This window comes from Prenolepis imparis, unplaced genomic scaffold (assembly GCF_030444845.1).
Source record: "Prenolepis imparis isolate NDT839.2.m4 unplaced genomic scaffold, iyPreImpa1.0 SCAF_2, whole genome shotgun sequence".
In the NCBI taxonomy this organism is placed as follows: domain Eukaryota; kingdom Metazoa; phylum Arthropoda; class Insecta; order Hymenoptera; family Formicidae; genus Prenolepis; species Prenolepis imparis.
Genome location: NW_028141160.1, coordinates 6805976 through 6832311, shown reverse-complemented (window position 1 = coordinate 6832311; position 26336 = coordinate 6805976). Strand labels below are relative to the sequence as shown.

At 35.1% G+C, this 26336-nt stretch overlaps 2 protein-coding genes across 5 annotated transcripts in view; both read left to right on the top strand.

Moving 5' to 3' along the window:
- Pkn (serine/threonine-protein kinase N) overlaps positions 1-26336 on the top strand; it is a 49182-nt gene that overhangs the window by 15202 nt on the left and 7644 nt on the right. For all 3 annotated transcript variants that reach the window (XM_083032755.1, XM_083032756.1, XM_083032753.1), the window contains exons 4-6: positions 17383-17486; positions 18112-18319; positions 19982-20136. In XM_083032755.1, the coding sequence (XP_082888881.1) occupies positions 17383-17486; positions 18112-18319; positions 19982-20136 (467 nt within the window). The remainder of the gene's footprint in view (positions 1-17382; positions 17487-18111; positions 18320-19981; positions 20137-26336) is intronic.
- LOC145933206 (uncharacterized) lies at positions 21490-26308 on the top strand. Of its 2 annotated transcripts, none has more exons than XM_083032758.1 (2): positions 21490-24071; positions 24150-26308. In XM_083032758.1, exons 1-2 carry the CDS (start codon positions 23235-23237, stop codon positions 25386-25388), a joined length of 2076 nt encoding a protein of 691 aa, XP_082888884.1. In that variant the 5' UTR covers positions 21490-23234; the 3' UTR covers positions 25389-26308. The 2 variants fall into 2 exon arrangements, with proteins under 2 accessions (XP_082888884.1, XP_082888883.1); XM_083032757.1 differs by having other exon boundaries at positions 21492-24071; positions 24147-26305.

Genomic DNA, 26336 nt, shown 5'->3' with positions numbered 1-26336 from the left:
ATGACTGCGCATGCGCAAAGACCAGACGGCTTGGATTTCATATTATGGTCATTTTACAGTTGTTGATTGATTATAAAGGGAAAAAGATAGTTTTCGGACAATTTTACAAGTGTGCCAAAGAATTTTGTAGTATTGTTTTATTGAAATATCTTTTTATTTAAAAATGACACGCAAGAATTTTTAGCATGTGCTTTCTCGCCTCTGACGTCACGATTCCGACATGGTCGGCGAGGAGCCAGGAGCCTTAAAAATATTGGACATCTAAAATCTTGTTGGTAACTAATATTTTTTATTTCCGTGCATCTTCGTATATTCGCCTCAATTTTTGTCGAAAGCGATCTCGGTCCTTCTGTCAATGAACGGGTACTCGGTGCCCGAGGCAAGTTTAAATGTTAAAAATGTGTCTTTTCTCCGTCCGAAATAAAATACAAAGGGGCTCTTCTGTATTCGGAAACCTCTTAAAATATAACGGGGAAAAATTTGTTCGATACCCGGCAGCTGCTAAAAAAATTATCGCAGTTTAATGTGTCGAGAAACACGCGATTGGTACCCATACATTGATACATGGAAAAGTAAAAAATTCTGCACATTATTATTAATCAAACGTCATCTTCGATCTCGATCTCGCGACGTGAATCGTGGAAAATATCATAGATGTAGATGACGAGAAATTTATTTCTTGTCGGTTTACGGCTTAACAGACATTTACCTGGCATTATTATATGAATCAGCGTAAAATATAGAAAGTTGTAAGCAATTAAAAAGCACTTTGGAATATTCGATAAGCGTACATCGTGTTATCATATATATCGAAGGAATCTTTTTCCACTTTCATGAAAGTCATTTCCGATAATTTCACGTTTATACTATTACACAGTAGCAATATATTATATCCCCACCGTTTATTTATCGATCTATCGTATCGATAGATGTAATAGTCAATGTTCCTCTCTCTTTCTCTCTCTCTCTCTCTCTCTCTCTCTCTTTCTTTCTCTCTCTGATTACGCCAACTACCATTCTGTGTCGTTAACGAGGGAGCACTTAATAACTTCAACCACTAACGAGGCGGTGTCTTCGGGTTTACAAAACTCGTCCAAGCATGCCGGGAGCCTAATAGTCGCCCTATGTGTCGCCATTATGTCGACAAATCGAGCGTATCTCTTCGACGCAATGACGTTTCTGACTCATCGATCGTTATATATCGGTGTGCGTTAGATACGAATCCATATATTAAAGTTAAAGAGACGACGGTCGAGACGAGATAAATATAAGGAAAGAGAGAGAAAGATAAATATAGCGAGGGATATATTTCCTCTTCATCGATCGAATAATTAACAATTTGAAATAATATACACAGAATTTTCTCCTAGAATTTACCCTGAAAATCATGGTAATCGTGCGGGACAATATGGTATGGAAAGAATTTTATGAGAATTTCACCGATTAATATTTGTCACAATAAAAATAATAATATCTTTCACAATAAAATATTAAATATGTTTGATTAATTTTATTATGCAGTTTAGTAAAATATTAATAAAACATCAATTTTAAGATATTGAACTAATTTTTTTTTACATGAATAAAGTATCAATAGGATATTTGGTATTGAATTTAACAAGGAAAGGGTAAAAGGGTTCATTTTTTATAAAGTTTTTATAAAATTTTTTAAAAAAATTTATGTGGTTATTTTATCTTCTGTGAATTTTGAGATATCAGACAAATATTTTTACATAAACTTTTTTACATAAATAGAGTATCATTAAAGGATGTTTGCTATTTAATTTGACGAGGATCAGTGAGTTTTTTTTCTTTTTATAAAATTATCAATTTCAAAAAATGTTTGTACATGCTTTAACTTTCGTAAATTTTGAAATATCGAACTTATCGAACTTTTGAAAATATCATTAAAGAATGATTAATATTTAATTTGGGGAGAATTTTTAAAATGATTTATTTTTTATAAAATTTTTAATTATTTTAAAATTAAATAATTTTTTGAAAGTTCTGAATATATATAAAATATCATTAAAGCATGATTGATATTAAATTTGTTGAGAGAATTGGTCAATTTCTTTTAATTGTAAATTGACAAATTATACAACATTCAGAACACAGTAGCATGGAAATCTTTAAAAAAATTTTTTTAAGAAAATATTTTTTAATTATAGGATATAGAGTTTGCTAGTATTGGAAAAAATTGTGCAAATGGAAATTTGCACATTGCTTCCTCACCATTTTATTTCGCTAATTAAGATGGTTTTTTAATTATGGCTTTCTCATAGAGGAAGCTTAACTTGCACACTGCCATAATTGAAAAACCATCTTAATGAGCAAAATAAAATGGTGAAGAAGCAACGTGCCAGTTAAGCTTCCTCTATGAGGAAGCCATAATTGAAAAACCATCTTAATTAGCGAAATAAAATGGTGAGGAAGCAATGTGCAAATTTCCATTTGCACAATTTTTTTTTATATTTTATTGTGATAAATATTAATCAGATAAAAATTCTCATAAATTTCTTTCCATATATTATCCCACGATTATCATGATTTTCAGGGTAAATTCTAAGAGAAAATTCTCTCCCGTGTAGCGAGGGATATATTTATTTCCTCTTCATCGATCGATTAATTAATTAACAATTTAAAATAGCATGCACGTTAAAAATAATATATATGCTTTAAAATAGCAACGTTATTTTCTCTCTCTTTCCGTGACATTGATCTGTGTATCAGCTGATCAGTTCCGTGTTGTTTGCGATTCGATCTAGCGTGTGTACACACGCGCGATGGTTTAAAACGTCATTAAATTCCACGCAGCCGCTAGCAATTTTTGACGAGCAACAAAGGAACGGCAATTAAATGCGTGTGCGTGTCGACTGTATAAAACTTTCCTCGGCTCGAAATCTTCCTCTCCGTTCCTGATGCCGCGGGAAACGTAAATTGGGAACGATTAACAGAATTCTTTATAATCAGAGGTCGTGGCCGCCTCTCGCGTGCGCCTATCGTGTTGATAATAACAAATTTAATCGACGACTTATTTTATTTAACGCTGTTACAATTTGGCTTTGAATATTTCATATCGACTTGAATATTTGGAGAAATTAATTTCGAGGAAAATTGTTTGTCTGTCATCGAATTAACCCTTCTGTCAATGATGGATACCTGGGTACATGAAGCAATTTTTTAAATATTGTAAAAATCTGTCGAAATTTTTCTTCACCGAGAGAAAACAAAATACAAAGAGCTTTTGTATTCGGAAATCTCCTAAAATATAACGATAAAGAATGTTCGATGCCCAGGAGGTGCTATAAAAAATTGTTATAGAGTGTCACTGTGTCAAAAAACACATGATTGGTACCCATGTATTGATGAAAGGATGAAAAATGATGAATTTTTGACAGAAGAAGGTTAAATCCTTATCCTACAGTTGGTTTTTTATCGAATAACGTAATCAGGGTATATGCTCCCGGAAAAAATCTTGAAAACCTGGTATTCTCAGGGAATTTCGTTCAATCTTGAAAAATCAGGGAAGTCTCATGGAATTTGATCAGGATTCAGGGTATTTTTAAAAAATTGTGTATGATTTTACTCTTATTTAGCATTTAAAAAACATATAACACATCTTTGCAATAGTTAAATTTTTATTAAAATTTTATGTGATTTCTTTATTTGACGATCTTTTTAGTATCAAGATCTTATGTAAGTTTCATAGAAAATTGTTCAATTTTTTAATAGATAATATTTAAATAAATTAATATTCCTTATTTATTTAATAAATAATTAATTTAAACAAATTAGTATTCCTTAAGATGTTTTTAATAAATTATTTGTTTTATATTTTTGTCTTTTATATTTTTGCATATATTTTTAACGTTTAAATATAGTGATATATCAAACTTTGTTATTGTCCAAATTAATTTTACAATTAATGAATCATTAAATGCTAGAAAAAACTGTACTCTTGATAATTGTTTTTTTGCAATCGTATGAATAGGAAACGCATTAGAAAGCGCATAAAGAAACTTATTTAAAAAATCTGCATCTATATACAAATTTTCTTACTTTACCTGGAATTTTGAACGAAAATACCTGGAAGATGAGGGAATTTTTTAACAAGATTTGAGTATTAGGCACCCTGGTAATTAATTGGCTAATCTGGCGTGTTCACTCTTGAGCCGAGAGTCGTTTGATGAATTCTCGAGGAGGAATTTTTCGCCGCGTTTGTACAGAGGAACTACAGTCTTGCTCTCGCTTTGAATTGACGGTAAGTGGTAGCGGCTATTTATATCCTGGACCCCGACGCTTTCTGCATCCACTCCAGTTAAGTCATAGTCATCGTCGTATTCGGTCTCGGGACTTAGCAACCTGTCTCGGGAATGGTGGGTGGGTGTCTCATTCAATTTCCCCCTCGGTACAACAAGAATCCCTACACTGATTTGTAGTCTTGTTTCTGCCGTTAAGGCTTCTGGGTGCTCACCGCGGCCATATTGGATTGTGACGTCAGAGGCGAGAAAGCACACGCTGAAAATTCTTAGATGCCATTTTTTAATGAAAAGATATTTCGATTAAACAGCACTTCAGATGGCTTTAGCACACTCTTAAAAACCCCCGAAAACTATCCTTTTCCCTTTATAATCAATCAACAGCTGTAAAATGATCGAGATATCAGACTTTGACATGCGGAATGACTGCGCATGTGCAAAGACCAGACGGACTGGGCTTCATAATATTACATTTTACAGCTGTTGATTGATTATAAAGGGGAAAGGATAGTTTTCGGGGTTTTTTAAGAGTGTGCTAAAGCCATCTGAAGTGCTGTTTTATCGAAATATTTTTTTATTTCGAAATGGCATCTAAGAAATTTTAGCGTGTGTTTTCTCGCCTCTGACGTCACGATTTCGACATGGTCGGAAAGGAGCCAGGAGCCGAGATGACCGATTCGATCGGGACAGGATACGGTTTCGGGAGATCTCGCGGGAGAAAGTCTCCGCGATCAGGCTCCTCTCTTTCCTTCCTCTTCGGCGTCTCGGTGCAAAGCAGACGCCGACGATGACGCTCGTTCACTTTCTTCCACTTCCAGAGAGGCCGATCGGATCGAGCGATCGCGCACAAGTACCGTTACACGTGCGTACACCTTCGGGGCCCCGAAGCTCTCCATCCAAGATCCTTCCTACCTCTCCTTTCCTCTCCTTTCGATCACCATCGCCGCGAGTCGCTGTATATCGAGATCGCGTTACGGCCGAACCAAACCCACGCTTTCGCATTCCATCGTCGACGCTCTCCGGGGAAGCTCCTCTCTCCTTCTTCCGTCTGCCCGTCCCATCTTTTAAGGACTACCTGTCTCGGGGGCCCGAGACAGCCGAAATCGCGCATGCATATATATTAGAGGCGTAAAATGCGGCGAAATTCTGCGGAGAAATTATTGATCATTAATTAAGAGATGCTAGGATTCTTTAAAAAGGTTGGAAACTTTTATTTGTTTCAGTCAGACATATATGTAATTAAATATAAATAAATAAATGTAAAAATATAAATATATATATAAATATATATTATAAAATATGTATATAAATATAAATAATAATATAAATATATAATATGTATATAAATAATAATATAAATATATAATATGTATATAAATAATAATATAAATATATAATATATAATATGTATAATATATATTATAAATATATATTTATATAAAAATTATAAAAATATATATAAAATATATATAATATGAGTTTTTGTCGAGTCGCTAAATATATTGCACTCCCCCCTCTCAATGTTGCGTATATAGATTATTTCGATTATTTATCCTCTCGCGGGGGAAATCCCGGATGAATCACGATCCAACTGGCGCTGCCCAATCGTGGAATTTCCACTAGATTTAGATACGAAACGAATCGATTGCAAGCTTATTGGCCGCGCGATATACCACATGAATTTATGAAGTGCAGTTTATCGAACATGCATGCACGAGGCATACATATATATACGTAACGGTACGAGGGCCCGGAATTTATGAGTTAATAAATTTTAAGTGGCCATGTGTATATAGTTTGCAACTAAATAAGTTACTTGGTCGTCGTCGTTTAAAGCTCTTGGCCACCGTTGTGCAACGTCGAAATTTTTGCTTCCGTGACCGAGATACTCGCGAAAAAAACATCGTACTTACTATAAAATTATTTATCAGTGACGTAATAATAACGCCAGGCTCGATCGTCGGAACTTGTTTAATTTATAAGAATATCTTGTCTCTCCCCCTTGTCTCCCTCTTTACGTGCATATATACACAATAAAACTGTGTATTAAAATCGAATTAAAATCGGTCATTTCGTAGTTGTCAAATATATATCAGGATGTATATTCTCAGGAAAAATCTGGTATTCTCAGGAAATTTTATTTTCCTTTGAAAAATCAAAGAATTTTCTCATGGAATTTGATTGAGATTTAAGGGAATTTTTTAAAAAATTGTCCCTTTAATAATTTTCCTCTTATTTAGCATTTAAGAAACACATGTCTAACATATCTTTGCAATATTTAAATTTTTATTAAAATTTCGTATGATTTGTTTTTATTGATGATCTATTTTTAGTATCAAGATTTATAGAAAAAAAGTTTTATAGAAAATTGTTCAATTTTTTAATAGATAATGTATAAATAAATTAGTATTTGTTTTTATTTAATAAATAAATAAATAATAATTTAATATATTGATAATATAATAATAATTTAATAGTAATTTAATAATTTAATTAATAATTGGAATTCTTTAAAGTCGCCAGTAGATAAATTAAAGAAACAAATGAAATTATTCAATTAAATAAAAAATATCTATTTGCCAGTTTGGTCAAATAATTTCATTTGTTTAATAATTTAATAAACGAATAAATAATAATTTAAAAAATAATTATTTAAAATCAATTAGTATCCCTTAAGACGTTATTTATAATAAATTATTTTTTGTTTTATATATTTATATATATATTTTTATTTATTTTAGTTTTATATTTATATTTTTGTTATATTTTTGTATATATTTTTAACGTTTAGATATAGTGATATATCGCACTTTGTTATTGTCTAAATCAATTTTACACTTAATAAATCAATATTAAATACTAGAAAAACTGCACTCTTGATAACTTTGGAATCGTATGAATAGAAAACATTATATAGAAAGCGCATGCAAGAAACTTATTTTAAAAAAACTATCTATAAATTTTCTTATTTTACCTGGAATTTTAAACGAAAATACAAAATCTGGAAGATCAAGAAATTCTCAGGGCAATTTTTTACAAGATTTGAGTAGACACCCTGTATATCAGACTTAATAAAATTGTACAACGTAAACGCCTGTCGGATGCTGCACTACTATTGCACAAGGTAGGCTTCTCGTTTAACTGGAGCAACGAGATCGTTATCAGATTTCATCTCGGTGCTCGTAAAATGTCTTAATCGAGCCGACAGTTCCCTTTTTGCCGATTGCAAATCAGTGCGCCTTCTGTGATCTTTATTACACGGAGAGAGTATAGAGCGTTGACTTTACGATCTCGATGTTTGTTCTCGTCGACGTTCCGTCGTTCCACACCTGAGTAATTACGTTTGATTATGTCACATCAAGGGTATATTGACCTTAGGACGGTTTGTAGGTAATCTGAAAATCGGAGTCTAAAAATCTCGGAAATATTATCTTTTTCGACACGTACGTGTGCGATATTTGTGACGCAAATATATATAGACTTAAGGCTCCTGGTACCTTGTCGACCATGTCGGAATCGTGACGTCAGAGGCGAGAAAATACACGCTATTTTTTTTTTAGATGCCATATTTCTAAATAAAAACATATTTGCATAAAATAACACTTAAGATCTCTTTAATACACTTCTAAAAAACGCCGAAAACTATCCTTTTCCCTTTATAATCAATCAACAGCTGTAAAATGTAATATTATGAGGCCCAGTCCTTCTGGTCTTTGCACATGCGCAGTCATTCCGCATGTCAAAGTCTGATATCTCGATCATTTTAGGGTTGTTGATTGACTGTCAAGGGAAAAGAATAGTTTTCGGCGTTTTTTAGAAGTGTATTAAAGAGATCTTAAGTGTTATTTTATGCAAATATGTTTTTATTTAGAAATGGCATCTAAAAAAAATAGCGTGTGTTTTCTCGCCTCTGACGTCACGATTCCAATATGGCCGCGGTGAGCGCCCAGGAGCCTTATGATAAATTTATCGTGGAAACTCCAAGTTTTCGAGGCTAATATAAATCGCTATTCACTTGTACTAGTGAATGGAAATTTCTGGTTTTTGATATAATTAAGATTAATTAGTAGCATTAAGGGGGGTCATCATGGGTGGAAAAGGATAAAATTTGGAAATCTTTTAATCAAAAATAAATTTCAAAAAAGAATTGCCTTGTTGCTCCAATAATCTTTTGATTTTTTAAATTAATTAAAAAATTAATTAATTTAAAATTTTAAAAATACATTTCCAAGTTTTATCTTTTAAAAGGAGAATTGTTTTGTTGCTCTAATAACCTTTGACGCATCTTTTTGAATAATTAAAAAATGAAAAAAATTTACTCTTCAAAAGAAGAATTGCCTTGTTGTTCCGGTAAACTTTGGCACATTTTTTTAATTAAAAAAAAATTGCAGGTTTTATCCTTTTTCTCTCATCGTGACCTCCCCTCTACTTTTCCTAACGAGTCCTAATTAATATTAATTAATTCGAAAAATCGGAAATTTCTATTTACTAGTGAACTCCTACTAGATCGATAAACCTTATTGAGATCTCGTTGATCATCTTGTAACTCGTTCTATTCGTCCTTATCGATGCTATCTCTTCTGCTTTATCATGCTGACTCTTCTCCCGCTCGCGCTTCTCATGAATGACAATTGACGCCTACGATCATTCAATGATTACGGATAACCGATAGGTTCCGGTAGTCGCTCCCTCCTCCTCCCTTTCCTCACCGTATCAACCATTATCGAGGGTACGAAGTACCACAACGAGCATCGTTCTCTCGGAGATAATTATCCAATTCATCTCCTCGTTGCATCTCGGGTGCAACGGATCGGTAGTGCGATATTATTCGGTATACATCCTTATCTCTCGAGTGATTTTCGCTTTAACGGCCGCCCTTTTTAACGCTGCGCTTTCTATATCGAAACCGCGATTTTCTCGATCGCCGACCGATCAATGGTCCTCTATGCTAATAACTTAACTGCTACTTCGCCGAACGCCCGAGGTTACCCATCCGGGTAGGTTTTTCGAGACGTTATGCTAATCCCCCGGTGCGCTTTTGCCGTTTATGCAAATCGCCGCCCCGGGTATATTTATGGTTAAAATTTGTCCGGCGCGGGCGATAAAAAACTGCGCCAAAGGTTACCGGAGCACCAACGAGACGTTCTCCTTTTTTCAAAGATACTTCACAAGGTGTTAAGGCTCCTGGATCCTCGCCGCGGCCATGTTGGATTGTGACGTCAGAGGCGAGAAAATACACGCTGAAAATTCTTGCGTGCCATTTTTAAATAAAAAGATATTTCGATGAAACAACACTACAAATCTCTTTGGCACACTTATAAAATTGTCCGAAAACTATGCTTTTCCCTTGACGGTTAATAAACAACCGTAAAATGAGTGTAATATCGGACTTTGTCATGTGGAATGACTGCGCATGCGCAAAGACCAGACGGCTTGGACTTCATATTACGGTCATTTTACAGTTGTTGGTTGATTATAAAGGGAAAAAGATAGTTTTCGGACAATTTTACAAGTGTGCCAAAGAATTTTGTAGTATTGTTTTATTGAAATATCTTTTTATTTAAAAATGGCACGCAAGAATTTTTAGCATTTCTCGCCTCTGACGTCACGATTCCGACATGGTCGGCGAGGAGCTAGGAGCCTTAAATCTCGCGTTCTTGCTACGTACATCATATATTTTCAAATATGATAGTTACCGACGAGGATGCGTCATCCTTAACTCGATTGTTCTTTAAAAAAAAAAAGAAAAAAAAGAGAAGAATGCTATCCTTCCTGCATCCTGTAATTTACTGCAATTTTTTGTATCTTGAGAAACGTACGCGCTTATATGTTTCGTAATATTCGAGAAATTATTATATCCTCCATTTCTGCAATCTCGATATAAGTCTCGGAAATTTTTAGAATCTCTCGATATGTTCGGGAAATAAAGATTTGGCGATTAAAAATAAAATTGGTAATTTTAATGGAGATCAATTTAAATTACGATTATGTTCCTCGCGATAGAATTAAAGCGCTGCCTAGAAACGACTCGAGAAAACATTAAATTAAAAAAAATTATAGGAATCTTACAAAGATTTACTTAACGCAAGCGTTAAAAAGATTAATTGATATAATAATATGTTTATTTCAATGAAGCTCAATTTAAGTTGCAATATTTTTTTTCGTTATAAAATTGAAACGCTGCCTAGAAACAACTCTAGAAAATGTTATTTTTTCGAAAAAAAAAAAAAAAAATTACGGGACTCTTACAAAGAATTACTTAACGCAAGCATTAAAAAAGTAAAATTAATAATAAAATGTTTATTATAATGAAGATTAATTTAAATTACGATGTTCTTCCCGGTAGAATTGAAGCGCTGCCTAGAAACAATTCGAAAGAACGTTAGACTTTTTTGAAAAAAAATTATGGGAATCTTACAAAGGTCTATTTAACATAAACGTTTGTTATATGACGTCACATTAAAATAATATATACACACGTTCGATGCGAGCTGACTTACTAGACTTATAAATAAAAGCGCGCTCTCGCGCATAGTTACGGTAATTATTTTAATCAATGCCGTAATAAGGATGGTTGCAGACAACCATCACACGAACAATCGCTTCTTACATGCATTAACGAACTGCACAAGAGCTCTTTCCCCCCACGATGCGCGTTCATGCTTTATGAACGTATCGCTAACTCACGCTCGCATCGCAGAGAGAAAGATGGTAAAGGCTTTGACATGGATGCAAAGTTATGAATGAAACCCGAAGAGAGAGAGAGAGGAGAGAAGAGACAAACGCGCGCAATGATAGCGCAATGCATGTTTTGCGGTTACGTGTGCAACCGCATATAATTTCCGGCTATTATCGGGGGATCATCGTATATATATATATAAATTTTTGCTCTCTTGCGGCTTCGCGCATTTATTAACGTCGTCGGATTTTTTAACCGGCAAATTAAACAAAAAGAGAGTTTACGTTCTCTTTGTCCGATGGATTTTTTTTTCAGGGGGTTCGTATTAAGTACCCCTTCGTCTAACATAAGTATTATACACGGAATCTTGGACAAAGCCAGCTGCTGCTGGCTATTAGTTGCGCATCGTCTCGATAGCCCGACAGTCATGAGTTTTGCATAACTATTGCCACTTCGCTGTCCTTTTCTTTCACTTTCGCTGCCAGCGAGAAGACGCAATTATCCGCGTCTCGAGATATTCTCTCTCTCTCTCTCTCTCTCTCACACACACACACACACATACTTTGAAAGAGTTGCGTGCATCGCACTCGTCCGAGTCATTGAACCGACAAAAGTGGCCTCCCATAGTTACCTTATATATGTGCAACCCCTTCCGTTTTTTTCCTTCTCCCTCAAACGCGCGCAAACGATAATCTCTCGGTTGGTTTCGCGTGAAAAAAAAAGAGGTGAAGGGGGAGGAAAGCGATTGAAAGAAGAGAACCGGAGGAAGGGGATGGTGGTATCTCAAAAACAAGGAAGGCCTTTGTCGGCCCCCGCGAGGGCACCGACGCGGGGATATAATGGGGCACGTGTTCGCCCGAGCTGCGCTAATGACACGGTTTCGCCAGAGCTCTCTCTCTCTCTCTCTCTCTTTCTCTCTCGATTCTCACCGCATTGTCCCCGCAAACTCTTTCATGCCACCTCCGCCTCCACCCCCGTCCTTTTCGCCGCATTGTGTTATGAAGCCCCGATGTGTTACGTATATGTGTGTTTGCATTCCTCGTTTCTCTCCATGTTACATCCGACCTTTGCGCGATCCGGGAATAATGGCCATTCCGCCGATTGTCAGAGAGAACTGTCAACACGATACCGCAGAAAGTGGATAAAATTTATTTAGGAGCGGAGTTTGTCAGCGTTTGGTCCTCTGAGCGATCGGCGATAATTAGATTCTTGTCTGTAGGATGTGTCTCGTAGAAGAGATGTATATTTATATACGGTTGAATATAAATATAGCGCGTATCTCTTGGAAATGATATTCTTTTCTGTGTATAACTCTCTCTCTCTCCCTCTCTTCTTTCTGTAGTATCAATTATATCTCATCTAGCATATTTGCAGGACTTCCCGGAATATGTCAATTATATCTCTCATGCTAAACGAACATAAATAACGTCATAGACATATTAGTCGTATGGCGACACTGTTTATGTCCAAGTCAAACGCGAACTTAGCATACATTTTTAATGAAGTTTAACCTTTCTGTCAATGAACGGGTATCCGGGCACCTGAAGCTACTTTAAATACAAAATCAGGTATGACAAGGGCTTATAAGAGTTAGGCACAGATATTAGGCGCAACAAAATTGTTTTTAAATTGCTCTTTAATTATTTTTATAAATAATATAATAAAATAATAAAAATAAATCTCAAAAAGGCTTTGATATAAATGCAAATTCAGGTATAAAAAGGGTTAATAAGAGCCAGACACAGATATTAAATGCAATAATATCTATATTTATTTTGGCATATAAAATATAGAGGAATTTTAAAATAATTTTAGTCCTTTTTATACCTTAATTTGTAATAATATAATAATAATATCTGTGTTTGGCTCTCTTATTAGCCCTTTTTATTAGACCTGATTCTGTATTTATATACAGAGCCTTTTAAATTTTATTTTAGTAACTTTAAATGTCAAAAATGTGTCCGAAACAAAATGCAAAATAGCTTTTGTATTGAAAAATCTTCTAAAATAAAATGGAAAAGAGAATGTTTGATGCTCAGAGCAGCTGTTATAAAGAAATTGTCAAACAGTGCAATATGTCAAAAACATATGATTGGTACCCGGGTACCCGTACATTGATGATAGTAGTGAAAAATCACGCATTGACTAAAGGTTTCAAACGAGGAGTGTCTCACTGTCGCAATACATGTACATTTTTTCTGGAATTACACATTACTTCGCATTGATTTACAAGTATAAAACAATAATAACTCAGACAAGATTAAAACGTTTTAAAAAGTAAAAATGATGCTGTTATGACGTTTTTTAAATATATATATCTTACTAAATATCATAATTTATGAAATTATTAATATTTGATATTTAATTTGTCCAGATCTAATCTAATTTTATTTATATTTTGTGTTCAAGTTTATATAAAAGAAATTTGTATTAAAAATGGTTTTTTAAGTTGATTTTAAAAAATTTCTGAATTTTTTAATCACAAAGTTTAAAACAAGACATTTTTTAAACTTATAATTGGGAATACGTAACTTTTTGTTATATCTTTATTATAACATAATATTTTAATTTAGGTGTTCCAACTAAATATTTGCAATATTAATTTAAAAAAAATGTTTAATTTTTTGCATAATACATTGGTACTATATTTACAATATCTCACAAATTTATTTTTCTTAACATTTCTTTTTGTAATCATTTTAATTACATTTTTCTTACTAAATTAAACAGTACTAATATTTAAATATTGTATTTTATTTTTAAAAAAGAATTAACATAATTACACACATTTCGTCACATTACTTAGAATTATACGGCGCATTACATGGAATTACTTAGAATTCTCGGTAATTCGCAATACATGTACAAATTTTTAATGAGTGAGACACCCCTCGGGTTCAAATATTCGCTTGAAAAATCGAGTATCCAGCCTTTGCCTGACCTTATTTGGACATGTCGACGTGTACATAATTCTATGTACATAGACAGCATATACGATATATGTGCGTGTTGCTCCCGTCGTTCGTTTCATTGGCGTTGAACGGACGCTACGCGTCGTTTATCGTGGTGTGTGTGTGTGTGTGTCTATATGTGTACATATGTATGTGTGCATGCAGGGAAATCGTGGAACCGTGGCGTGCACGTGTTTACGGTGGCTTCCTCGCAGGTACGAGAGCATAATGGGGCACATTTCAATGGAGGAAAAAGTGCCCTACATCGGGGACCCCTAACGAGCTCTAAATTCGTGACTGAACGCATGCGTAGACCAATAATGAGCGACGATGATGTAAATTGCCCTCCTCCCTCTCTTGAAAAAAAAAATTGCGTACAATTAGCGACTCGAAATAGCGACTCTGTTGTCTCTGGACCTCTATCTTTGGAACTCTGATATTTTTTTTCCCCGTTAAGGCTCCTGACTTTTCGCCGACCATGTCGGAATCGTGACGTCAGAGGCGAGAAAGCACATGCTAAAAATTCTTGCGTGCCATTTTTAAATAAAAAGATATTTTAATAAAACAATACTACAAAATTCTTTGGCACACTTGTAAAATTGTCCGAAAACTATCTTTTTCCCTTTATAATCAATCCAACAACTGTAAAATGATGTCCAAGCCGTCTAGTCTTTGCGCATGCGCAGTCATTCCACATGACAAAGTCCGATATTACACTCATTTTACGGTTATTTATTAACTGTCAAGGGAAAAGCATAGTTTTTGGACAGTTTTATAAGTTTGCCAAAGAGATTTGTAGTGTTGTTTCATCGAAATATCTTTTTATTTAAAAATGGCACGCAAGAATTTTCAGCGTGTATTTTCTCGCCTCTGACGTCACAATCCAACATGGCCGCGGCGAGGATCCAGGAGCCTTAAACTTTTATTCTATAAAAAGATTGCATGTTTACCAAGAGACACGAATAACGACATTGTGCAAATATATAGGTGATTAAAATATACGCGTATAACAAGAGATACGATTACGTAAGGTACATTGATTAATGTAATTGCTGGAAGTTCCGGCAGGCGCGGAAATAACGCCCGTAATTACGACCTGCGGGTTCCCACACCGTGTTCCGGTGTACGGAGTTATAAATGTGCATTTTATTGTGCATTGTGTAATATCGCTACATTACGTATATATTACTCGTATATATATAAATTGCGGCCGCAGGGTTGATTTGCATATATAACGATTTGTGCAGAGCGAGAGCCAGAAAGATTCTAAGACGTCTCGAAGACGTTTATTGTAATAAGATGAGCGAAAAGGGGAGGCGAGATGGGAATTATTTTATAACGGTGCCGTTTCTCTGAAACAAAGCGGAACGTCACTCTCTTTTTTTTTTCTTTCCACACTCGAATACGTGGGAGTCGGAACAACTCGTTAACGTGTCAGCACTCTGGGTTATGGAAAGTAGGATCCCCTTCTAACATATGTGTCGTACGTAATAATCTAGCTATCAAATCATAGAGATTGTCTAGAGATACGAGAGACGTGCACGCGTCTTCGAGGCGGAACAGAGAGTCGCTTAACTAAAAGATGATGCGAAAAAATCATAATAATATGAGAAGAAAGATATATGTATATATGCTAGGGTGTATACTTTGGGAAAAATCTTGAAAACCTGGTATTCTCAGGAAATTTTGTTTTACCTTGAAAAATCAGGGAATTCTCATGGAATTTGATTGGGACTCAGGAAATTAAAAAAAAAATTGCCCTTTTGATAATTTTACTCTTATTTAGCACGTAAAAAACATGTCTATCTTTGCAATATTTAAGTTTTTTTTAAATGTAATTTTTTAAATCGAAGATCTATTTTTCAAAATATCAAGATCTTATGTAAGTTTCATAGAAAATTGTTCAATTTTTCGAATAGGTAATATTTCAATAAATTAGTACTCCTTATTTATTTAATAAATAAATCAATAATAATTAATAAATAATTTATTTAAATAAATTAGTATTCCTTAAGACATTTATACTAAATTATTTTTTGTTTTATATATTTATCTTATATTTTTGCATATATTTTTTAGTGTTTAGATATATTGCACTTATTGTCCAAATTAATTTTACAATTAATAAATCAATATTAAATGCTAGAAAAACTGCATTTGATAACTTTGGAATCGCGTATGAATAGAAAACATTCACAGTTGAAAAATTTGTATTAAATTTAACAAATATCACATGTCCCAAACGGTCCACAGAAATTTTTGTGTTAATTTAACATAATACGGATATGTTAAATGATGACACAAATACTGTGTTAATATTTTAACATAAAATAAATGCAAACTTCAAGTAAACTTAAAATAAATTCTGTGTTAAATTAACATAGTTTTAATGTAAAAATTAACTAAAAACATTGTTAATTTTGCATTTTATCATTCTCACTTATATTATAAAGTAAAATTCACATTTTTTTCCTGTAAATTTTAACAGATAAATCTTGTCACTAATAATACGGAACATATTTATTGTGTAAAATTAAAAATAAATACACATTGTGTTATTTTTACACTTTTTTTCAGTTATTTTAATAATTTAACATTTGAGTTCAATTAACATAACAGCAATATGTTAATTTAACACAAAAGTTTTAACGGGGACCGTTTTTAACAAGAAAGCGCAAAGAAACTTATTTTAAAAGTTGCATCTACAAATTTTCTTATTTTACCTGGAATTTTAAACGAAAATATCTAGAGGATCAGGGAATTCTCACACAGTTGAAAAATTTGTGTTAAATTTAACAAATATCACCTGTCCCAAACGGTCCACAGAAATTTTTGTGTTAATTTAACATAATACGGATATGTTAAATGGTGACACGAATATTGTGTTAATATTTTAACATAAAATAAATGCAAACTTCAAATAAACTTAAAATAAATTTTGTGTAAAATTAACATAGTTTTAATGTAAAAATTAACTAAAAAAATTGTTAATTTTACATTTTATCACCCCCACTTATATTATAAAGTAAAATTAACATTTTTTTCTGTAAATTTTAACAGATAAATCTTGTCACTAATAATACGGAACATATTTATTGTGTAAAATTAAAAATAGATATACATTGTGTTATTTTTACACTTTTTAGTTGTTTTAATAATTTAACATTTGAGTCCAATTAACATAACAGCAATATGTTAAATTAACACATGAATGTGTTAAAAATTTAACACAAAAATTTTAACGGGGACCGTTTTTAACAAGAAAACACAAATTTTCCAACTGTGCAGGGAAATTTTTTACAAAATTTGAGTAGACACCCTGATAACCGTAAGAATACTCAGAAAGCGTGAAGATAGAAATGCATGTTTGGAGAAAAGTTTGTAGAATGTATTTTCGTTTGCTTTAGCCGTCACGTGGGTGTCGCTGATATACGTCAGATCCGTATCATCGGATTCTTTCGTTTGGTGAACGCTTCTATTTCTGTTTCAGACACGCCTCTATCACCGATGGGGCCTTCGTCGCCGAGTCAGGAAGGTCTATTCACGGATCTTCGGCTTCTGTCCTTGGAGAAGCAGCTCAATATCGAACTGAAGGTATAGAAGAGAGCCTAACTCGAACTCTCGTTAACATTTCCCGATCGCGAGCTGCTGATGATCGTGATAATACACTTCGTGAACACGAATGATGACATCATGCGATATCAGAATTGTCATGTATATTTCTAGGAGTTGTTGCGCGATGTCGGAGAACACTTGATAAGGAGACAATGAGTGTCCCCTTGTAATAGTCTATTAGTAATAATTATCAGTAATTCGTTTTGATGATTCAGAATTATCGCATAATTGTTTGACGCTTTCCGCAAAGAACTTTAGTAATTCTCTTTCACTTTTCTTGTATCAGAATTGCGTGAATCAGCGCAATGTTTTTCCCCTATTAAAAATAATCTCTCGTTATATCACGCGAGAATTTATAATAATTTGAATAATGCATTCAATTCTTACCTTTTTTATTAATGCAAAAGTCTTGATTGTCTCCAATTGTGTTAATGCAAAAGTTTCAATTGTCTTCAATTATCCTTCCCTCTCTCTCTCTCTCTTTTTTAAATAAATTTGTAAATTTTTACATGTATCGTAGATGTAACATAAATTAATATTAATTTTAATAGAGAATGGAAAATGATACATGTATATAATCTCTTCCCGTTTATATTTGCAACAGGTGAAGCAGGGCGCTGAAAATATGATACAGAGTTTAACGAGCGGCCATCGTGACAAGAAATTGCTACAGGAGGCTCAGCAAATGCTAGACGATTCCCGCGCCAAAATCGAGTTCCTACGCATGCGAATAATGAAGGTTCGCCAAGCAAGGCAGCAACAGCAACGAGGCGACGCGTTGCCACCGAATGGCGAAGCAACTAGTAACAAAGGTACATATACATATGATGATTGTTATTAATATATTGCATGTGATATATTATATATTATATATTATATATATATATATTATATTATTATTGATAATTATATGTATATTAATATAATTATGTATTAATATAGTAATAATTATATATTATATTAATATATTATTAATATTGAGATAATTATATTTTAATATATAATATTAATATTGATAATTATATATATATTAATATATAGTATTATTAATATTGATAATTATATATTAATATATAGTATTATTAATATTGATAATTATATATTAATATATAGTATTATTAATATATTGATAATTACATATTAATATATAATATAATTGTATATTAACAATTAACGATGGGATTAAGTATCTTACAAGTAGGTTCAAAGTTTTACATGATTTCGAACACTATGATTACTCCGAAAAAATACTACTTTGGAGTAGATTAGAACGACGAGATAGGTTTCTCTATAATTATTTGGAAAAACAAGAGCAGTACTTCCAAGTTCATTTGAACCTGGAAATGTTTGAATCTTTTATAAGATACTTAGGACAAAATGGGGTGCATAGGTATGTAAGTGAGATGGAGGGAAAGAGTATGAATATATACGTGTGTGAATGTGTGTAGCAAGTATTATAAATAGATTCTTTTTATCTTAGAATTTGAGTACTATTCGTAAAAGATTCGATTCTTCATGATAGAAAGTACTTATAAGTACTATTTTTTTCGAATCTTGTGTAGATCTAAAATTTGAATATAATTGTTCTAAAATTCGATTATTTCGCAAAAGTATAAATGTCTAAAATATAATTTCTTATGAGTATTAATTATTCGAATCCTAGGAAACGAAACTTAATTATTGGATTCGACAGATTTTTAAGTATATATTGGATTTGATCCCATCCCTATTAATAATAATTAATGCCCGGAACGAAAATGTGTGAGAGAGAAAGAGATAACAGTTGAAAATATTTATACGTGTTTTAAAAAAAATTTCTTTTGCAAATAAAATAATTGACAAAACTTTTTCCCGATATTATGCATATAATAAATTTAAAAAACAAATTGAATTTGCGATATTATTTATTCAACGTAGATTTTTCTTAAAAATATATTTAAGTTTATTCAAATACACGAAAAATATCTCTCGGACGCATCTCAAATTGTCGACTTCGCTTTCTAATTGTTCGACTGACCATATAATTAAGCTGTATACATTTTCATTGTTAAAATGCGAAGTTTGCGGAACAACGAGAGAAAGAGAGAAACAGTAAGCTGACATTTACCGCGGTAATGAAAACTGTTCGAGGATACGCGATACGCGTTCGTATCTCATCCAGGAATTTGTATGCCACGTACATTCAATAGTAGAAGGTACACAATGGTGCGATATATACGTTCATCATTCGTGGTAAATATGACATTTCTTGGAAGGAAACGCTTTGTTCGTGGAAGGATATATTCGTTACGCGCGTAATGGCTCATTTTTTCTACGACAAAGTTATACGTGGGTAGATACACGCGTTATATAAGAAAGATAATCGCGAACAAACGAAAGAACGTGCTTTGCACGAGTATTATTGTAGTCTGTAACGCAATTTCGTGCGACGAATTTGTGTAACGTAAATAATAAACGTAATAATACTTTTATAGATAGGTACGAGCCCAGCTTGGAGCTCGCGTTGGAGGAGAGGGTGGAGGAGCTACGGCATCGATTACGAATAGAGGCAGCTGTCGTGGAAGGTGCCAAGAACGTGATACGTCTCCTACAAAGTGCCAGAGTCGCTGATAAGAAGGCCTTAACCGAGGTAGGTTTGATTAATCTCCTACCAATTTTGCTGCCCGTTGAAAACAAGAAGCGGAAGCGGAAGAATCCGGGATCTCTGCGCGCGACATCGCAATCCGCGAAAGGCTTTTATAATAATACGTGCACACGTGCTCGTATATGTAGCACCAAAGGAAGCCATTTACGTCACACTTCTCTGACACAGCTGTTTCGAAACGATAATAATGTGGAAACTGTCTGTGACTTTACCGCTCTCGGTGGAAATATCTTATAATGCGCGGACAATTGCTGCTTCTAGCGCGAGATTAATGTTTTTTAAGAAGTGACGGATACTACATATGTATGTACGAGAATATCCTGCTGTTTTATTCATCAAATGAAAATTATGTATATTTATATAGAAGATACTTTTTGTTTTTAGTTAATTATAAGTATAATTTTATAGAAATTACTATATACATATATATTGTTTTTTTTTATTAATAATTAGTATTCTTTTCTCTTTTATATATGCCATAAAAGAGAAACGAATAATAATTATTATTAATAAAAATATATTATGGTATATAGTGATTTCTATAAAATTGCAAACTTATAATTAACTAAAGAAAAATATTTCCCATACAGGAAAATATTTTCTACAAAGGAAAATATATATTTTCTCTAAAAATATAAACTTATAATTAACTGGAGAAAAATATTTTCTATATAAAAAAATTTTCTTTTCTTTTATTAAGATGTATTATATATATATATATTTATAGAAAAAAAATATATATGTATATAATACATCTTAATAAAAGAAAAGAAAATTTTTTTATATAGAAAATATTTTTCTCCAGTTAATTATAAGTTTATATTTTTAGAGAAAATATATATTTTCCTTTGTAGAAAATATATATTTTCATGTATGGGAAATATTTTTCTTTAGTTAATTATAAGTTTGCAATTTTATAGAAATCACTATATACCATAATATATTTTTATTAATAATAATTATTATTCGTTTCTCTTTTATGGCATATATAAAAGAGAAAAGAATACTAATTATTAATAAAAAAAAACAATATATATGTATATAGTAATTTCTATAAAATTATAAATATATAAAAATTTAATAAAAATTATATATATACATATATAAAATATATCTTAATAAAAGAGAAAAGAAATTTTCGATTTAGTGAATAAAACTGTGATATTTTTGTATATGTATAGCGCCTATCATAATATATATATATATATATATATATATATATATATATATGTATATAATATACACACATAATAAATTTTCCATAAATTATCAAATTATAATTCAAAAAATTATTTTTTTCCCTTCTTATTTCATATAGAAATATGTGTAATAAAAAAGGGAAGAAAAATAATTTTTGATATATACTTAATAATTGACAATTTTATAGAAGTCTATATATATATAGGTATATCAATTTCTAAAAAAATGATCAAACTTAAAAATGTATAATTAAATAGAGAGATAAAACTTATCTCGCCAGTCATTCAACGATAATTGAATTATCTTTGGAGACTTTTTTTCGCGCGAGATGTCGGCGATGAGAGAGCGTTTTTCGCTGGATGCGCCTTCGGGTACGACTTCTCTCGTCGACAGCCGGGATTGCGATGTCGGCAGTGTAGAACGTGTCGATGTGGACCCCGTCGGAGGCGACTCTATACGCGCCTCTCAAAATAGAGTCCTACCCGCGCCACCCCGCCGTACATCTCGTGACGCCTTTTCGGGTCGCGCTTAGTTACCGTCTCTCGAGGAGGACTGGCATCATTATCCAGTATCCAGTAAGAGTATCCCGCGATAAACCGACGACATGCGTGCACCGGTGGACCGCGAGAGAGAGAAGACGATCGTGGAAGAAGGTATACGTGGATTCTTCGTCCAGGAAGATATCCACCACGCACTCGGATAATCACGGTCCTATCAATTCTACGATCCAAAGACTGAGAGGGCCGTCCACAAATGTCCCCCCGACTCTCTTCTCCAAGAAGACTGACGTCTGCTTCGCGAAATCGGCTTCAGTTGTCAGGAGACCTATATGCGTCTCTGACCGAGTCATAAACAATGCATTACTTATCGCGACAGTCGGAATCTTGTTTGGTTCCTGAACGTTTAGACGTGTGTGTATGTGAGTATGTGAATTATTCGGAGAAATTGTAGGTGCGAGAAATAATTTCGCGTCTACGAAGATCAGCTTGAAGACCGCCGACGTTCATCGAGACCGAATTGTCAGCCAAACCAGCGAGATTTTATCGTAACACATTTTCGTGGCACCCGATGACCGACTCGAGGACTCCTGTACATGCATCGTTATTGCGCACGATTATTATTGCGTCGGTGGGCGAAAAGTGCCGCCTTATTCCAGAGGTATATTCTTAGTGCGACTGTACGTTGCGCTCCAAATTTATATCGTGCTAATTATATACGCGTCTCGTCGTCGCTCAGTTTGTTGCCTTACGAGTGACAAAGAGAGAGAGAGGTTGCTATTAGATGGTTGGAACAATTGCGGAAGTAATTGTGTAACTCGCAAACGATGAATTGACAGATCACGAGGGCTGGATTATCTAATATAAGGAAGGATGGACAGGGTTGGATGGACAGATCGACGAATCCAACTCTTTTCGAGCATCAGCGTTGAAACTTCGCGACATTGAAGCGAAAAGAAGCTATCCGCGCTATGATAGTTCTCGAATATACGGAAACCCGAAAATAGATCGAGTGCTAGCGATATGTAATATCATCAGTATTACCATCCTTCCCGGAAAAACTCTGCTATGGACGAAACTGTAGCGCGAACATGACTCAAGAGACATCATTATATAAGCTCTCTCTTCGATATATCAGAATGGGACGAGGTAATCAGATGAGCAGCTTCAAGTGTCATCCGTGATCATCAGCAAAAAGAGAGACTACAAATCCATGAGCAGAAGAAGGATAGGGACGAGGGAACCGGATCATCGTCACCTGACGCAGGACAAGAAGAAGAGGACGGATGATTCCCTGTTGCAATTACAGAGTCCATTGAAGAGCAACCATGTCCCGAGGTGGACAGAGACTCGGCGGCGAAGGCTGAGGCAGAGGAGAGGTCAGAAATGTACAGTCGTCGGGATAACTCGGCGAGCCAGGGCGCGAACGATCAGTCGGTTCCTCCATGGCTCGTCCGCGCCGAAGTCACCATCCGTCACGGGGACACGGTGACCTCCGAGACCGTGCAAATGCCACCAGGCACTACTACAACCGCGGACGCGGGTGGCATCCGCATGGTATGTCGCTGGAACACGAGCGAGCCGTCCAGCACGTCGAGTGCCACCGACGCCAGGTTCCCGTCGTCCTCGGGCGGCTTCGGCTTTCAACGGGGGAACATCCTGTTCACGTCCACGCCGCCCGAGAGGCCGTCCCAGAGGTCGGACGACAGATCCTACACTCTACCGCGCTCGAGCTCCTCGGGCAACAACGATTCCGGCTACAATAGCGAACGATTCTCGTCGTCGCGCGCTTATTCCAGCCTACCTACGCGACGTCCGTCGCAGCAGTACGATCGTCGGTGCAAGAGCACCTGCAGGATCGTCCTCTCCACCGCGAATCCCGAGAAGATTGCGAGTTCCCCGGAATCCGTCGACTTCTGGCACAGGAGACCTTCCTCGTATCAACAACGCGGTCATCAGTTCAGCGCGGTCCCGGAAGTCTGCGAGGACTGCGCGGAGGGACGCGCGTCTAGTGCCTTCACCACTCACTTTTGTACCCGCGTCGCGGAAAAGACCACCGCGAGTAGCCAACAGGTAGCCGCCACTACGATCAGCAAGGACGCGGCTTCGCAAACCACCGACGTCGAATCCGTGCGTTCCTCGTCGACCGTGAAGAGTGGCAAAGTTGGGAGGAGATCGAGCGCTGGTGGTATCCAGAAGTCTAACGAGCAGAGAAAGAAGGAGGTGAGTGAGTCATCCTTCATCAGTCTTGAATATACATCAGTAGTTTATGATTGATTGTCTCTTCTCATCTTTCAGCAGGAAATTGGATCGCCTCCAGCGTCAGTTGGAACCACCAGTTCCGTTCCTCCCGTCGACGCGGAAAAGTCGGACTCTTCGGCGAAAGAGGACAGCAGCGGCAAGCGCAAGCCGCGGACGGTACACATCGACGTGTACTGCACAGGCTCCGACGACGACGCTAGCACGGATAATAACACGAGCAACGAGGAGGAGGACGACGAGCGCGGCACGCCTATGACAGTTTTCGAGAACGAGGACGTCAAGGTCAACCACAGCCAGATGGCGACGAGCAGCTTGCCGCGGGGATTTCAGGACGCGAACGCGTTTCTGAAGCGCAGCGCTGAACGACGATGCGCCAGCTTTCGAAACGCGCCGATGAGGATGCCCTCGTTGGCCAGCTCGAGAGGCTACGACAGCGACGAGATGCTGAGCTCCCTCTATCCCTCGCGATTCAGCTCGTACAGCGGGCTACGGGACCTCGACTCCACTGCTTCGTCCAGCACGGCTCTCTCCCCGTGCGATTCAACAACTATGACCTCGTCGAAGGACACGTTCTCGGATATCGAGTCCCTGATCCACGGCAAATCCGGCCTAACACCCTGCGACAGCTTCGAATACGCCAATTCCGCGGACCGCGATCGGATACGTAGGATGGATATGTTGGCGAAGGAGAAGGGCGACGAGAGGAAGAGGACCTGGCGGTCGCCGCAAATCGAGCGGAAGCACCTCCTCCAAAACAGGAAGATGAGGGAGTACTTGGAGAAGCACGAGATAGGTTGGTCGTCCGGGGAAAATTCCGAGGATGAGGATGAAGCGGTCGGCTGGAACTTCCTAGCTGGCGATGACAGGTCGCTCGTTAAGAAAGATTCGATCGTGCGAAGGGCTAGCAAGGATCCAACGAAGGATTCCAACGCGACGATACCTGGCAACTACGTTCCGTATTCGAATGTCCTGCGCGATCGCGTCGGTCCCTTCGGATCCAAGAGCCCGTCTCCTCTCCCTTCGACCATACCTTCCCGCGTGACGTCACCCTTCGCCGCGCCATACGGAGGGAGAACCGATCATATCGTAAAGGCTTCGAGATTCGGAACGGTAATCAGCGCGTTTCGCAAGCCCGGTCATCATATAGGTCCGTCGAAAAATCCGACGTGCACGTGCGAACATTGTCGAAGATACTTCGAGGAGGGAGGAGCGAGAGGACGAGCTTATTCGCTGAGCGAACTCGAACGTCATCCAGTATTCAAGTTGCGAAAAGAGTGACATTTCGTCTGACGTTTCGCAATTAGCTGTTGAAATATATTGATTCTTTTTCGAGGCTTCTTTACACGAGCTTTCCATTTTATTTATTTATATTAAGTAAGATATTTGTAAGCGATAAAGCAAACTGCGTTCCATTGTTCACGGCTTATTGAAGGATACTTATCAGGGTGTATACTTTTGGGAAAAACCTTGAAAACTTGGTATTCTCAGAGAATTTCGTTCAACCTTCAAAAATCAGGGAGTTCTCATGGAATTTGATTGGGATTCAGAGAATAAAAAAAAAATGATCCTTTTGTTCTTATTTAGCATTCAAGAAACATATGTCTAACATATCTTGGCAATATTTAAGTTTTTATTAAAATTTTATATGATTTTTTTGATTGACAATCTAATTTTAGTATCAAGATTTTATATAAATTATAAATTTCATAGAAAATTGTTCAATTTATTTAATAGATAATATTTAAATAAATTAGTACTCCTTATTTATTTAATAAATTAAATAAATAATTTAAATAAATTAGTATTTGAGGCATTTATAATAAATTATTTTTTTTTATATTTTTATCTTTTTGTTTTATATTTTTATTTTTATCAGTTAATTCTCAGGAAATTTTTTTTACAAAATTTGAGTAAACACCCTGATACTGTAAATTTGTATATTGTGATTTGTGTGTTTAATTTATATTTCTCTCAAAGTATTCCGTATGTTATAGCTTTTTTTAAATCTAAATTATTACGAAAAAGCTATTAAACACATTCTGTGCTGGAAATTGAGCATTTATATAAATTAACAAAGATGTATATATCGATTGCGCTGTTAATAAATATTAATTATGTTGGATATCATGATTGTGTATCTACATGTATATAATTATTCCCTATCAACACATTAAAATATGTTAATAAGATATTTTATATATAAAAGGATATTTTGTTATATAAATT

Coding starts and splice junctions, on each gene's coding strand:
- LOC145933206 (XM_083032757.1), top strand. CDS start 23,235: ATGTACAGTCGTCGGGATAACTCGGCGAGCCAGGGCGCGAACGATCAG. Junction 24,072..24,146: donor ACGAGCAGAGAAAGAAGGAG/GTGAGTGAGTCA, acceptor CTCATCTTTCAG/CAGGAAATTGGATCGCCTCC.